Source organism: Brassica rapa, chromosome A08, assembly GCF_000309985.2.
Source record: "Brassica rapa cultivar Chiifu-401-42 chromosome A08, CAAS_Brap_v3.01, whole genome shotgun sequence".
NCBI classification, from domain to species: Eukaryota; Viridiplantae; Streptophyta; class Magnoliopsida; order Brassicales; family Brassicaceae; genus Brassica; species Brassica rapa.
This window is the reverse complement of record NC_024802.2, coordinates 5345681-5362549: the sequence shown is the minus strand read 5'-3', so window position 1 is coordinate 5362549 and position 16869 is coordinate 5345681. Positions and strand designations below refer to the sequence as shown.

The window sequence follows — 16869 nt, the reverse complement described above, 5'->3', positions numbered from 1 at the left end:
TCCGAGTGTCTAGGTGCCTCCTTTGAGTTACTTGACTCATCTCGGACCCCCCTCTTTCCGCCCGTTGGTTTGATATGTTCTTCGCCCGATTATACTCCTTGGTGGGTGAATTTGATCTGGGTCTGCCTTGTTTGCTTACTTCTCTATACACCGAGGTGTGGGAAGTTCTTGCTCTCGAGGAGTCTCGCGAGTTTGACTGGTGACAATCGTGATACTGTTGTCTGTACCAGTGAGTTTGTTTCTCTTCAGGACGGTGGCGTTCAACCTGGTTCTGGTATCTTGGAGATTGTGTGTTCCAGTCTTTCTGGCTATCACGACCAACTCCATAGTGCCGGGCATTCTTCAGGTTGGTACGCCTGTCTATTCCAGTGGTCGGACAAGAAACATGATGATCTTCTCTCTCCCGACGTCGTGGAGGACTGTCTGTCCGGAAGTGGGTCTCCTCCTGTCTTTCCGTTTCCTTAAGTCGCTCTTTCTTTTCTGCTTTTGCTTGAAGGCAGTCTCGCAGCTCATGATCGAGTCTGAAGCATTTTGAGCAGTGTCTTTCCAAATTTTCATATACTAGCTTTGCTACCACTTCATCTCCATTGGGATACTCGATGATGGAGCTAGTTATGAGGGGAAGACGGCCATTTATATGGACTCTCATGCGGAAGTTGAGGGAGGAAATTTCCGCATCTTCGTACACTCCGATATTTTTTCCCACTGTTTGGATTGTCTCCTCAGTCCATAGGTGTACTGGAACTCCTTGTACTTTGATCCAAAAAGGAATGAGTGAGGGAAAATCCGGGGCTGTGGTAGGTTCCCATCTCTGGACAATGACCATCCATCTTGCATAGTTGTATGGTCGCTTCTCCAGAACCTTGAGGAGGTCTTCTTCTCTCTCGAATTGAAATTGAAACATTCCTTGTCCCAGGTCCGAGCCGACGGGACGTGACTCCGTGCTCCATTTCTCCGTGAAGAATGGCAAGAGGTTTTGGACTTTTTGGGAGCTAGGGTTGGTAACTCGACCTATTAGGGTGAGGGAATGTTTCTGCAGTAGGTATTCATTCTTGGGGTCTTGAACTTTTACTCTATCTTTTCTTGGCGGTTGGTAGGTTACCTGAGCAATACTTTTTCCTTTTGCTGTTGCAGAGAATCTTTTGTTTTCCATTTTGTCTTCGGAGCTTTGAATGCTGTTTGTTGAGGTAGTACAAATCTGTTTGTCTTGTTGCCTTAAAGACTCCTGAGGCTTGGTGGTTGTACAATCGTACTTCAGTAGTTTAGAGAGCTGGAGATTCTAAACCAGAGCTTTAAACGACATTAATTTCTTGACCAGAGCTTTTATGTGGTTTGTTGACCGGGTTGCAGATCTTCTGTTGTGTGGTCTTCATTAAGCTTGTGAGACGGAATCCCGCTCACACAAGCAGTGGGTGGTAGTGGCTGCCTTTCCGACCTGCGTCGGTGGCTAGAACCCGGTGTCGCAGTCTTCAAGCGGTATTCCAGAAGTGGTTTTTTGCCAAAAATAGTAGTAAACCGGCTTGTTTTGGAAACTGGGGGCTGGAAACCTGGTTGGTTGAAACTGTCTCGGGAAAGTCGCCTGGGAGGAAAGTCAGCTCTTTTTACTTCATCATTTTTTGCTATATATATATACTATTTCTTTTACAACGAAAGACTATTCTATTACTCAATCTTGAAGTCGTCTAGATATATACTATTATTTAACAAGTAAATTTGTTTAATTGTCTTATTCTCCATGCTTTTAGGATAAATTATTAGTTTAATTAATTTTATTATTTAAGATTTTATTTTAATATAAATTGATTGTTAATTATTTAGTATTATTATTTATCAAATTACTTACGGTGTGCTGTTTATCTTATAGACAAAATTAACAGAAAATATCCCACAGTTTTAAGTTATTTACTAGAAAAATAGATTTAAAAAGGGATGTTTGGAAAAAATACTCTATTTATGTTTTCGGATTTGAAAACTACATTGATTTAATTTGTTTTTGAAAATACACTTGTCCAGTATGTAAAAAGACATTTTGATCAAGTCTAAGTTAAATATTTATGCTATAATAATTTAAAATTTTAAACTGAAAATTATTGAGATTAACATATATTGATGATTTATGTTTGTTTACATCTCTTAATATATTTCAATGTTTGTCTTTTTATGAAAATTATAAACTTTAGATAAAAAATAAAAATTACTTAACATAGTCATCACTTTCTCAAACATATAATATAAGATTTTGCATGTTGAAACTCATCATCTCACCAAACTTATAACTATGAAAATTTTCTCTTTCCATTGCATGATTATAGAGGATTACAAACACTAATCCGAGTGGATGTTACAGATAAAATAGAGTCTTGTGTACGTGGCAGTAGCAGATAGGATGAAGATAATGATTGGTAAAACAGCCATGTGTCTGTGTGATTGGAAGAAGAAGTTTGTTAGGGTATAACTTCTTCATTCATCAAGAAAAATATTGACAGTGTTAGATCATCTTCTTCCTCTAGATTCTGTGTATGTTTTTTTCCATTGAAATTGCTTGGAGATTTGTTCATGTTGTTTCAGAATCTTTCTTCTGTAATAGATTCTTTATACTTGAGCTACGTTTCATTGTTTTATGAACGGTGAATCAATTATCGTAGAGGTGAACTCGTTTATCTCTATCAGTGGTATCAGAGTCATTCGTGTCCTTAGATCAGTAGCAGGCTGTTTGAACCGAGTTTGGTCAGAAATAAGTGAGAGAGACGAAACTCGTCAGTAGATTAATATCGAAGGCATTTTATTGGAAAGGTGTTTGTCGGTTACATATAAGGAAACGAACGGTGAAACAGCCGGTGCTCAAGGAGCTTGCCGGGAAAGTATAAGTCGACGAGAATATGGATGTTGTTCCTACAAATATTGTCTGCATTTGGTTAATCTTGGACCTATATGGAATATTTTTTTCATCTATTTAATTCATTCATAAAAGTTTCATATGCTAGTAGAGTGAAATCAAATTCCACAGAAATGTATTACTCCCTAATCAGGAGGATTATATTCACTTTAGAGGTAAAGAACTTTCATGTCATCTTTGTTAGATTTTAAAATTTTCAGCACTAACTATCACTCAATGTCATTTCCAACGTGATCTTATAGAATGCTTTCTTGCAGATCGCTTTATCTAGCTCTCGCTTAGTCTGAGTTTTGTTAGGAGGGAAAGGTGGTAGAGTCCTATACACTCTTTCTATAGCGGGTTCAACAGGAGTCGAGAGTCGATCGACATTGTTTCCAGAGTGTCGACCGATATTCACCGTGGTTTGTCGATCGACGTTCGTTCTTTCTTGTCGATCAATTTTGACATCTTCTCCAAATTCTCCTTCTTCCTCCTCAAGGTCGATGGCCTCTTTCTCAGTTCTCGAGGTATTTCTGACTCGGTGTTGGGATCATCGAGGATTATAGGGCGTGACCTATTTTCATCGGCTTCCTCAACTACAACATGTTTCTCTGTGTTGTTGATTTCTATTGTGCTTGGAATGAGGCATTTTCCGCTTCTCAATAACACGACATTAACTTGACATTTCAGGTTCGCGTCAGTGCGCCCAGGGAGACGTCATGTCTCTCTTTTGATGGCGGTTTCATTTTCCGCGACCCGACTGTCCAGTCTCTTAATGTGTTCACTCAAAGTGTCAAACTTCCGCATCAGCTCACTAAAGATTAAGTCTTATCTTTCCGTTCAGGTCAGTGGCCAATTTGCGATTTCCCGTGAAAGCTTGGTTTAGCCTAAATTTCGCTCTGCCTCGGCGTGATCAAACAGTAGCATCATAATTTTGGGTAAAGCTATCGGGGTTAGGATACTTATTTTCCAAGGTTTGCCTATCTACGAAATCTATTTGCTGTTCTAGCTCAGATAGGGTATCATCATCAATTTGGTAAATTCCAAATTGGTTCTGTCTTTCAAAAGCAGGATGGGGTGAGTCTAGATGTTCTTTAATTTCGAGTAAAGGTGACTCATCAACTGAGTCAACTTTCCTTCCTAACTCTACGTCCATCATTTCGTAGGATCTTCCTGTAGCTATATTCTTGGTCAAACGCTTCGCTTCTTCAGGGTTTTTGGTACTGAAGTTCCCTTCACTGGCTATGTCGAGCGTAATTTGGTAATGAAGCTTAATACCTCCATAAAGGTATTAATGAGTTGTGGCTCTGAATAGCCATGGTGGGGGCATTCAAGTTGGTAGCTCTTGAATCTCTCCCATGCGTTTCTGAACGATTCCTGTGGACCTTGACAGAATGTGGAGATTTTCTTCCTTACATCCTAGGAGTGCGCCTCATCGAAGAATTGATTGATAAAGGCACTCCTTATCTCCTTTCAACAGGTCAAAGATCTTGTTGGTATTTGGTCTAGCCATTTTCTGGCGTCGCCTTCTAAGGAAAATGGAAAGAGTTTACATCGATTGTATTCATCATCCATCAACTCTTCTAGATACTTGGTGTGATCGTGCGGTCGCTATGAGATGGTCCCATGGAAAGGGTTTTGACGTACCATAATTAAGTATTCGGGACTGATCCCGGATTTCTTGGTATCATCTTTTGGTAGTCTAATTGCGGACCTATTGGAATAGGTTCTTCCAGGGTTTAAGTTGTCTTGCAAAGGCAATTTCCACTCATTATCTCTTTCTGAGAGATTTAATTTGAAGAGGGATTTCAGTCCCCTGTTCATTCATGATTTGGTTGTTTGCGTTGCTTAGTTGACTTTCAGGTTCTCCTAGGACTACTCCCTCATTAGCATCATTGGTAAGAGAAAACTTACCTGCTTCCGGCGGGGTGTTGTCGATCGATGTTTGATGTTCGACTTCGACCGATATTGCTGCCGACTTGTCGCTCGATATTGCTCTCACTTTGTCGATCGATGTCCGGCCGAAATCCATGTTTTCCATCTTGAAGCTCCTGTGTCAGCAAGAAAAGAGAGAATTTTTTTAGCAAATTTAGCAACAAAATCTATATTAAATTCTAAACGTAATCTAATGGTAATAAGAAAGAGTCCCCGGCAACGGCGCCAAATTTGATATCACTCAAATTATCCTAAGGACTCAAGTAAGAGGTTCAGATGTAGTACTTAGGGATTGAATCCACATAGACTCTAGTATTACACAATAGATTGTGGTCTTTAAATAAATCTAGATTGAATGGTTTATAAGTTTTAAAAGCAGTAAATGGATTGGTGAGCAAATTTATTGCTCGATTGATTGTTTTGAGGTTGTTAACAGTTGGTTGAAGTAGCTAGATTCAGGTATATTCTCAGGTATGATAAGTAAAACTTAACTTGGGAAATTAGGGGTTTATTAATTGTTCTTGAATTCAAATTAAGATATAATCTATTTGATTATCTAATCTGGTTCTCGGATCTCAACTCTCGTATGTTAATCACGAGAAAGTGTCGATCGATAATTGTTTGTGAATATCGATCGATACATCTTTCAAAATATCGATCGACAGGGCTATCGCTGCGTTGACCGATATTTCTTCCAGAAAGCTTTACGGACAAATTTCATTTATATTCTCTAACTTAATAGACCAACTCTCGTTTGTATCTAGTCAGTTAGATCATTCTAGTTATTTTCAGGCACTGAGTCAAGCAACGGCTTGATCCCAATTAATCCTAAGATCTAAGTTTAAAGGATGATCAATCCTAAACTTAGCTTTAAGCACAACTAGATGAAGGAACTATATTTCTAAACACCCTAGCAATTGTTATGTCAGTATTACATTTATCAACCTATTTGAGAAACCTAAATCTAACAGTAAAGACTACTCAGACATATTCATGAAACACATAGTTATGATGGTCTGAATAATACTTAGATAAAATAAATAGTAAAAGTAGCATAAATAATGAAAACAAGGGAGTTCAAGATCTTCTCTGTTTTGTAGTAGATGATCTATCTCTCCAATCCTAAGCCCTCCTCTTTCAATGGTGGCTTCTTGCCTCCTCCAAATAAGGTCTAAAAATGTCTCTAGGCAAGTCTGCCTCTAAAATGATACAAAACCCTAATAAATAGCCTAATAAGCGGTCAGGGACTAATGATGTAATTATTAAGATTTTTGTGAAACTTGAAATCTTCTAATTTGTCATTAATTCTTGGATGGCTTCATAATCGATCGATGTGAGGAACCCAACATTGATCGATATTTGGTGGTAACTGTCTGTCGATACTGAATTGCGACCGTCGACCATCTCTTGCTTCCAAGCAAAGCTCAAAAAATCTCCAAAAAGCTCCAAATACATCATTTTCTTCCAGATAGTACATGAACCTGTAATTGCTCTAAATAGACTCTATATAGTAATAATATATCTTAAAACAAAAACCTAAAGAGTTAAAAAAAACTGAATCCGATCCGAACCGAAGTATTTGGGGTACCCGAATGTATACGAAATAGATTTATATACTTATATATATATTAATTATTTTTAGATTTAATATATATATAACATCTAGAATATATATGATACTTTTAAGTTGGTTTAAATACTTAAAAATATATACAAATAATCAATAGTAAATATATAAAATAGTAAAATTATACTTAAAACACCAAAAATACTTAAAATAATTATTGATTCTCTATCCAAATATTTGAACTAAAGTAATTTATATGTTACCTTTAGGTATTCTGAAATTACGCAAATTAATTTATATGTTACCTTTCGGTCACTCAAACAGACCTGAACCGAACCCGATTATGTACCAGATAGATAATTTCTCACAATATAATGGACTTCCAAATTTTCTTAAAAGTATAAGCCCATTACTTTTTTTTTCTTAATATACTGCTATCCATGTTTCCAAACAAACCTATTTTTTAAAACTACAATTTATGTTTCCAATCAAACCTCATTTTTAAAACTGCAATCCATATTTCCATACAAACTTTTTTTTTAAACTACAATCTATCTTTCCAAACAAACTATACATGTTTCCAAACAAACCTAATTTGTACTTGAGTTTTAATAAGATAGATAGGTCAGCAGTTAGAGAGCGTGAGACTTCATGATCTGCCTATACCTTCTGTAGGAAGGGAAGAGTCCATGTACGATGTGGATACTGTCTATAGGATACCCACACGCTTTCTTGAGAGGGTTGATGAAAAAGATGAAGACAATGGTTATGATACAGACTTCACTGGTCATCACCATGGTTCGTTGCTGAAAGTGGGAAGGATCAGGAATGCGTACTTGGCTGAGATTGCACTTGGATCCATACCTAAGTCTACAGAAGTTCACAGCCATTATAGAGAGGTTACCTAATTACGCACGTATGTAATAACTTTAAAATATAACTATACACATGTTTATTATTTCAATCCAAGTTTTATATGTGTTTATTTGAAATGATGGCTTGAGGTTATTTTTTATGAGTGTTTGATCTGCGTGGACTTTTGCAGATAAGCATTCGAGCAATAGATGGCTCCTAAACTTTTACATAGCTGATTTTGGCAAACACGTGTTTTTTTTTTTTTTTTTTTGGTAAAATGTTAAATTTATTATACCAAGTTTTAGTTTTTGACAGACATTACAATAGATTAACTAGAAGCAGAATTACTGAAATTAAACTAAACATCAATGCCAATCACAACAACACTAGCTTAAACAGAGACGAGAAACAAAGACGTTTGGAGACGGAGACCAGCGAAGCAAAGCTCAGACCAGGGAAAATGGAGGGAACCGCAGGAGCAAGCCAGTTGCCACGAGTCCGAGAGAAAGGCGGCTCAAACCTTGAAGCAGGGTACCTACAGCTTCCGGCAAGCCAGCGAATCGCGAACCACTCCACGAATCACAAGCACGAACTCACAAACCAACCTGACATTGACATACACCAGCGGCACGAGGCAGTGGGACTATCCGACGATGCCGTCGTACGGTTTAAGACTCGAAGATTGCCGCCTTCAAGGCCCTCACCGGGACCGTATACACCCGTTGAACCGAGAGCCCATATAGAGCAAGCGGACCGAACAGCACACCACCTCTGGAGCAGCCTCAACCGAGTTAGAGAGAAGACCGAGAGCTTAACTGAAAACCTACCTCCATCGGAACCTACTTCGAAGCCCTGCCTTCAACTAGTAGCACGCTGGAATTAGCACAAGGAGAGAAGCTTGGCGACGGTGGACGCCACAACGACGGGACCTCTAACTTTGAGGCGAGCAAACCACCAGTAACGAGACGATGGCCAAAGCAACACCACGCGCTGCCACCGGAGCAACCTCAAAGCAGGAGAGAGACTCACCCACTCAAGGACTCCACGCACTTCCCCCGAAGACCACCGGAGGAGACAAAGACAGAGAGAATCACCAGAGTTGCAAGCAACCCAGATCTGAGACCAAGAGGCCTCCCCGACGAACCACGCGCCGCCAAACCGAAAAGCTTAACGAGATCTAAAAAAAAATCTCCTAGACAAAGTCGCCGGAGCAAAACTGGAAGTAGCCACAGCAAGGAGCAAACGCCGTCCTCTAGCGTCACTACCCTCACCGGGAACAACACAGATCTACTCCATAAACCCGGATCTGAACCAGGAGAGAATCTCAGAGCTTCACCTCCTCCGACACAGAGAAAAGACCACGGAGATGACGATGAGAAGCGGAGGAAACAGGGGGGGCTCCAGCGACCGCAAAAGGACACGGCAGCCACCGGAGCGGGGAGTAAACGCGGCGGAGGAAAGTTGAGTAGAGAGAGGGGAGTAAACACAGAGGGGAGTAAAGGGTTATTTCTCTATGTCGGCAAACACGTGTTCGTTCAAGTTTGCATATAAACTTTAGTTTTATAATTTTGTATAAATCCATGTAAGCTATATGGACGTTCATCTCAAAGCTTTGTGGACCACTTATTAAAAATTAAAAGTATATGAGTTCACTATAATAACCCATGTAAGAAAGCTGTTTGGAAAGACATTCAAAATTAAATAGCCCTTATATATTTTTACTTAGTTTGACATCCGAATTCAACTCAATGTATAGTTTCCATGTAGCTAGAAATACTTAAATCATTGTTGCCATTTAAGTTCTTTGGTATTTATGAGGGTGCATATTAAAAGAAACGTGTTCGGCTTTTTCTACATTAGTTGGAGAAGTTTCTTTGAAATCAGTCTTTCCATATGTCTATATACAATATATTTTTATTGCTTAGATTATGTTTTGAAAAATTTATCATTACTGTTATCATAAGACCCAAATCAAGACCAAATATTGTATTTCTATTATACATGGAAACGATCTAAAAGTTATATGATGCTTGGAGAAGTGTCTACACTTTTTAATATTGTGAAAGATTTTGTGACGAACATTACATATACGACCATCCTAAATTGGCAAATCTTAAATAAACGAATCATAAATAACATTTACTATGATGTACCTATATAATATCATACGATAGACGAGTCAAAACTTATTACTTCCCTCACTCTTAAAACATCGGTAGCATTCATCACTGGTTGTTTTCATCCATGTCTCTAATTTCAAACCATTCAAATCTCTACGGAAGATCAGTGTCAAGATCATTCGTTTTAGAAGCAGTATTCAGATGCTGGTAGACTAACAATTGAGAGGGTTGTCATCGACCTTAACGTGACTAAATAATGTATACATATGATTACAAACATTTATGTCCATGTTTAATTTAATATCTTCTAAGGATTTTTTAATCTCATTTTAACTGGGATTGAAGATTCAAGCAAAAGTTAAAAAAAAAATGGTTAGTCAGTTTGATCTTGAAATTTTATCTGATCATGAAACAGACTAAATGGTTGTATAGGAATTCCATAACTAGCCTAAACAGACTAAATGGCTGTTCCGGACTTTTATTTGATCCTGAAATTTCTAAGGGTAATTTCTAATGTACATTACTTCAAATCAATGTAAGCTTAATTGTATTCTATTTATTTATTTTTAAATTAGCTGGAGTATTTTGTATAACTTATAGGTTCAATTGTAATGTCTTATATAAATTCTGTAACAGCATTCCAAGCACCGCAAATTGATGTTAAGGCTGAAGGGTTAGAGATTTATGTGAGAATCTATAACTAAATATTCACCACATATGAAGATTCTAATTCTTTTGAAAGTTGGAATATTTTTTCCTTTCAACATCTCCCAGATATAATGAAGTAGTTTGTCTTAATAATTTAATTTTCTTTTTCTTGGACAATTATCTAGATTTGACTTGATTTTTCATACGTTTAAAAATTATAATATAAAGCGATTGGTTTGACATTGGGATTGTATAAATTCATATAACATGAAACCAAACAAATAATAATAGTTTTTGATTTATAACCAAAAAAAACAAGGGAAATTGGTTTGTATAACCATCAAACAAATTATAATTTAATGGCTAACCAAAAAACCTTGATCACCTATACACTTTCCTTCTTATACATAATATTGCCATATTGCCCTCAGATACAACCGGTTGAAACCTCCAAGAAAAAATAAAGAGAAATTAATAATAATAATAATAATACTCAAAAGTAACGTGTGGCCTTTGAAAATCACACATTCTCTCTCACATGTGCTTTGTTTTGGTAACTTTACAGTAGATGAAATTCTTCTTCCCAGATTTTTTCTTGAATTGATTTCTTCTCAAGAGAAGATCAATCAACTGTGGTAAAAAAGAGGCAACGATGAAGGTGTAGACGGTGAGAACACACACCATCTCTTTAATTTTTTCCTCCATCTCTTAACTCACTGATTCTTACAATCATGCTTTTGTTTTCATATTGTTTTCGTTTTTAAATCTTGTAAATGAGATGGGATTATCGCATCAAAGTTAGATCTATGATAGATATCCACTGATGAAGAGTAACGACGGCGGATCTGTAAAGTGTTGTTGTGTCAGAAAAAGGAGTACATGAAGACGATCTTTATATGGAAATAAAGAATAATGAGAGTGAGCCAAATGAATGCGTATCAGCATGTCTAAGAATGAAGAATTGAAGAAGATGAACTTTTCGTCTATACTATATTCAGTGAAATGAATAGTATAGTATATATTCTTTAGGGTAGCTATTTGTGTAAAGGTACCATACTATTTGAGACGAAATGCTATACTATTCCATAAAATGTAATAATATGCCATGTTTTCAAATTCGATAGTTATTTTCATTGTCATTTTCTGTGATTGATTGTAATATGAAATTTTTTTTTGTAAATGTTGCACAAATTTGATTATTTGGAATCTTCATTATTACCAATTCTAGTTTAGAAATCTAAATTCTATTATTTAGATGAATGGTGGTGAAGTTGAGGTTTGCATTATATTTTGAGATTTGGGTTTACAGTTTAGGGTTTTGGGTTTATATTTGGGTTTAGGATTTAATAATTAGTGCTTAGGGTTTAGTAATTTCGTTCTTAAACTTGGTCATTTGGAAAATGTAAATGGAGTGGACCAGTACATCTATACTATTTATAGCGGTTCCATACTATGTCGTCTACATTGAGAAAATTGACAACATATTATATAGATTGTTTGGGTTTATACTTTAGTTATTTGGGTTTAGATTTAGTAACTAGGGGTTTGTCTAGGGTTTTAGTATTTAAGTGGGTGAGTAGAGTTTAGTTTTTAGGGTTTATATTTAGGTTTAGAGTTTAGTGATTAGGGTTTAGGGTTTATATTTGGGTTTAGGGTTTATATTTGGGTTTAGGGTTTAGTGATTTTGGTTTAGGGTTTATATTTGGGTTTAGAGTTTAGTGATTAGGGTTTAGGGTTTATATTTGGGTTTAGGGTTTAGCGATTAGGGTTTAGGGTTTAGTGATTAGGGTTTAGGGTTTATATATGTGTTTAGGGTTTAGTGATTAGGGTTTAGGGTTTATATTTGAGTTTAGGGTTTAGTGATTAGGATTTAGAGTTTAGTGATTAGTGTTTAGGGTCTATATCTGGGTTTAGAGTTTAGTGATTATGGTTTAGGGTTTATATTTGTGTTTATGGTTTAGTGATTAGGGTTTAGGGTTTAGTAATTTTGTTTTCAAACTAGAGTTTAGGGTTTAGAGTTTATATGTCATGTCTTCAAATTTGATATTTCTCTTCTATGCCATTTTGTATGATTGCTCGTAATATAAAATTAGTTTCATTCAAATGTTTGACAATGTGAGGGTCATGTCTAGTTTAACAACGTCTTTTTCATCAACAAGTACTTTTATTTCTTCTTCTACTATTTTACATATGATTCCCAACTAACATAAATAGAACAAATATTTGTATACTATTTTATACAATGTTCCATACTATGTATGTATAGTACTTGAAAATATTATAAAATATTATATATTTCAGATTTTGATTTTCTTTTAAATATATATTATAGCTTAGATTTTAGTTTAGGATTTAGTGGCCATGATTTAGAGTTTAGTAATTAGGGGTTGGATTTAGAGTTTAGTATGATATTTTCCATCTTTATATACTATAGTTTAGTATCACAAAATATTATATATATTTTCAGATTTTAATTTTATTTAAAATTATAAATATATAATATAGTTTACATTTGAGTTTGAGTTTAGTGGTCCATTTAGGCTTTAGTATTTAAAAGTTGGAGTTAATGAAATGTTTGTGGTGATATAAAGTAAAATTAATGAAATATTTGTGGGTATGTGTATGTGATGTGGCTGTGTTATCTTCATTTTGTTGGTGACAGTTTGCATTAATTATTGGCCACACTTGGATTTTGTCAACGTCATCTCTACATCTTGAAGTCACCGGCAACTTTCATGAATCAAGGGTAAAACCGGTGGAAATGAAGCACAATTGATAGATACTATATTATGTCAAAATCAGTGCTCTGCACTTAGTTTCTTTTCCAAACTTGGTCATTTCACAAATTGACCCAAAAAACAAAAACCTAAAGAGTTAAAAAAAAACAAAAAAAAATAATCCGAAACCAAACCGATATCCAGATTGAACAAACCTTATGTCTTCTTCTCTGAAAAATAACGAAATTAATAATCTAATTCCGCGCAAGGCGTGAGTTACTGCCTAGTACTCACATTAATACATATTATAAGTTGTATCAAAGCTTGTAAATAACCCCCTCTTCCGTTGTACAGTCAGTTCAATTCGTCAGTCAATTATAATTTTATTTTGCGATATACCGGCAAATTTCCCTAAAAATATCAGAGAATTGTACTTGGTTTATCATCACTAGCATGCGAACATATCATATTGGGCTTGTTAAAAGGATGTTGTTAAAAAGCTCACATGTTATTCACAGTATGTATAGAAGCCCAAATAGTCAAATACCAATACATGGAATCTTCTTTCATGTTACCGAGATTCCCAGAAAAGACAAGCACTCTACAAATCCAAAAGTAGAACTGTAAAACAATAAACTAAAGTCCTAAAATCGCATCACATTCTACTTGCTTCCTCTAAAATTAGATATTCTAATTCTGGGTTGGTCCGGTTGATTATTACGACTTTGATTGAGTCAGAAAACCAGAGAACGAGCTAGTCGGAAATAGAGTGGTCATGCCAGCAAAGGAGCATGGAAACACAGCGTCGGAGGATGTAGAGGCGAGTTCGTTGTTGCTTAGCCATCAGCAGGCACCGATCTCCGAAGCTGGTTTTCCGGTTCGGTTTACTCGAAGAAGGATTGGACATATACAGACAAGTTTCAAGGGAGCAATATCTATAAAATTTTGTTTTAGTTGATGTGAAAAAGCAAGAATTGAGATTGCAAATGAAAATGGAAATGGGCGAGTATAATGTATAAATAGAGAATAGTACAAAAGGGTGAAGTTGAACGCGTCTGCTACGTGTAGGTCCTACCCACGCTTTTGTTTTCTAGATTCTGTCTCCTCTTTCCTCGAATCTTCTTTATCATTATCCACGTGTTTTAATTGATTCAGAGCTCATGACGTTAATTTCCCTACTTTCTTTCACTGAATTAAACTTATAATAACACAAAAATTTCAAGAAGATTACAACCATATAAGCATTTGACTAAAACTTAACCGTTTCATCTCTCGATCTACTGACAAGTGCCTTCCGTTTTACGAGCTACTGCACGGTAACAAACATTTTGTCTGGGACGAGAAGTGCGAAGAAGCATTGGGACAGCTCAAACAGTATCTTACGACCCCTTCCGTGATGTCTAAGCCTGAAGCCGGCGATACAATTTCCCTCTATATTGCAGTGTTTTCTACCACAGTCAGCAGCGTCCTCATCCGAGAAGATCGAGGTGAACATAAACCAATGTTCTATATGAGCAAGCGAACGACCGACCCAGAGACGCGGTACTCCATGCTCGAGAAAATGGCCCTAGCCGTTATCACGTCAGCAAGGAAGTTACGTCCTTACTTCCAATCGCACACGATCGAAGTACTGACGAATCAGCCCCTTCGTACCGTGATGCAGAACACCAAACAGTCGGATAGACTGTCGAAGTGGGCTATCGAGCTTAGCGAGCACGACATTGTATTCAAAAATCGGATGGCGGCTAAGTCACAGGTCCTTGCCGACTTCTTGATTGAACTCACGCCAGAGCTGGAGCAAGATCTAATCCTCCCGAATCAGAACAGGATTATGCTCGTCGACGGTTCATCAACAAACAAAGGATCAGGAGCAGGAGTCCAACTGTAGTCACCAACAGGCGAGTTAATCAGACAGTCGTTTAGTTTCGGCTTCACTGCCTCGAAAAACGAGGCAGAATACGAGTTGCTCATCGCATGATTACGACTGGCCAAGGCGGTTAAGGCGAAACGGCTTAGTGCGTACTGCTACTCGTAACTCGTCACTAGTCAGTTCAGTGGCGAATACGATGCCCGCAACGAACGAATGGACGCCTACCTTAAAGTTGTCCAAACGCTCGCTAAGGATTTTGAGTTCTTCCAACTCACGAAAGTCCCTAGAGGGGAAAACGTGTGTGCTGACGCTCTCGCTTCCTTAGGCAGCGGGATCCGCGATTAAGTTAAACGGACAATCTCGATCCACAAGTTTGACAAACCGAGCATCAATCTGACGTCCGATGAAACGACCATCGTAGCACCCATAAATGAAGCTGTAGCTATGGAAGAAGACTCTGAAACAGAACAAACCGAAGCCCCCGACTGTAGGATAGATTCATCAATTACCTTTTCGATGGGAAGTTACCTCCCGAGAAGTTACCTCCCGAGAAGTAGAACGCGAGACGACTCAAAACATGAAGTGCCCACTACGTCGTCTTAGATGGTGACCTCCACCGATGGACTGCGACCAAAGTACTCTTTAAATGCATCCACGGCGAAGAAACGTGTCTCGTCATGGCCGAAACGCACGAATGCGCCGCATGAAACCATTCTGCAGGACGAGCACTCGCCTTAAAAGTCAAAAGCCTCGGTTTCTACTGGCCGACGATGAACACGGACTGCAAATAATTTTCCCAATGATGCGACCAATGCCAGCCACACGCCCCGACTATCCATTGCCTGACCGAACGCCTGCAAACTATGACGGCTCCGTATCCTTTCATGCGATGGGGTATGGACATAATCAGACCAATGCCGAATTCTCGGCAGAAACGCTTCGTCTTGGTCTTGACTGACTACTTCACGAAATGGATCGAGGCGGAAGCCTTCGCAAACATAACATAAAATGAAGTCCATTGATTCGTGTGGAAGAACATCATATGTCGCCACGGTCTGCCTTACGAGATAGTAACCATCAACGGCTCCCAGTTCATATCGATTAAGTTTCGAGAGTTCGGCGACAGATGGAGAATCCGCCTCAACACGTCAATCCCGAGATACCCGCAAAGCAACGGTCAAGCCGAGGCATCCAACAAGATAATAATCGATGGACTGAATAAACGCCTTGACTTGAAGAAGGGATGCTGGACCGATGAACTCGATGGCGTCCTTTGGTCACAGCGAACGACTCCTCGAGGAGTAACTTAATCAACTTCTTTCTCGATGGCCCACGGAGTCTAAGCTATGGCTCCTGCCGAAGTGAACGTAACCAGCCTACGTCGATCAAAAATGCCCCAGAATGTCAAACTTAAGTGACATGTTACTCGACCCCTTGGATGCTATAGAAGAACGACCAAGCACTGCTCCGCATACAGAGCTATCAACATCAGATCGAGAACTACTACAACAAGAAAGTCAGATCTCGACCTCTCGAGTTAGGCAACATCGTACTACACAAAGTGTTCGAAAACACCAAAGGGTTGAACGCCGGCAAGCTCGAGACTAACTGGGAAGGCCCGTACAAAATCGCTCAAGTCGCTAAACCAAGAGTCTACCGACTCGAGACGTCCACCGGCCAAGCTGTTCCTAGAGCATGGAACTCCATGCATCTCCGACGATATTATTCTTGAGAAGATATCGAGCCATCGAGTAACTGACACAGTCACTTTTACTCGACAAAGTTTAAACATTATCGAGTGAATGACGTACCGTCACTTTCACTCGCAAAAAAAAAAAATTGAGTGAATGCGCACCCACTTCCACTTTCACTCGGAGAAAAGAACTACGAATGGCTTGATCCTCTCCAAGAGGTATGTAGGGCAGCCTTAATCGGTCCATCTATAACCAAAAAAGAAACCGAAACTCTCCTAACGAGAAGAAGCGCGACTCGCCAGCGCGATGCTTATGCATGAGCACCACCCGGTCTCTCGGACAAACGTAATAGCAATCGCGCCCCATGATTGAACGTATCCTGATCATACTCACGTTCGGGGGACTTTTGGTTGTGTTACGGCCTCAGCCGCACAATCGAGATTAAGTCTTCTTATAACTCTTTAAGTCAGGTTTGGCTGACAAAATACTTAGGAATTACTTTAAGACCGATTGGAAACCGTTGTCGCTCAAAAAAGAGACTAGAAGATTTGCTTCGAAGCCTCGACGACCCGAACTGTCAGTATTAAG

At 38.2% G+C, this 16869-nt stretch overlaps 1 protein-coding gene and 1 non-coding gene across 2 annotated transcripts; one reads left to right on the top strand and one right to left on the bottom strand.

Moving 5' to 3' along the window:
* The first annotated feature begins 4187 nt into the window (after positions 1-4187).
* Positions 4188-4294, top strand: LOC117127558. The gene has a single exon (XR_004450578.1). It is a non-coding gene; the product is annotated as a small nucleolar RNA R71 (small nucleolar RNA).
* Positions 4295-11935: 7641 nt separating this feature from the next.
* On the bottom strand, positions 11936-13954 carry LOC103833396. Its single transcript, XM_033278022.1, has 2 exons — positions 13949-13954; positions 11936-13807 (listed from the first exon to the last, which is right to left on the bottom strand). The coding sequence occupies exons 1-2, from the start codon at positions 13952-13954 to the stop codon at positions 13472-13474; spliced, it is 342 nt and encodes a 113-aa protein (XP_033133913.1). The 3' UTR covers positions 11936-13471.
* Positions 13955-16869: the final 2915 nt, after the last annotated feature.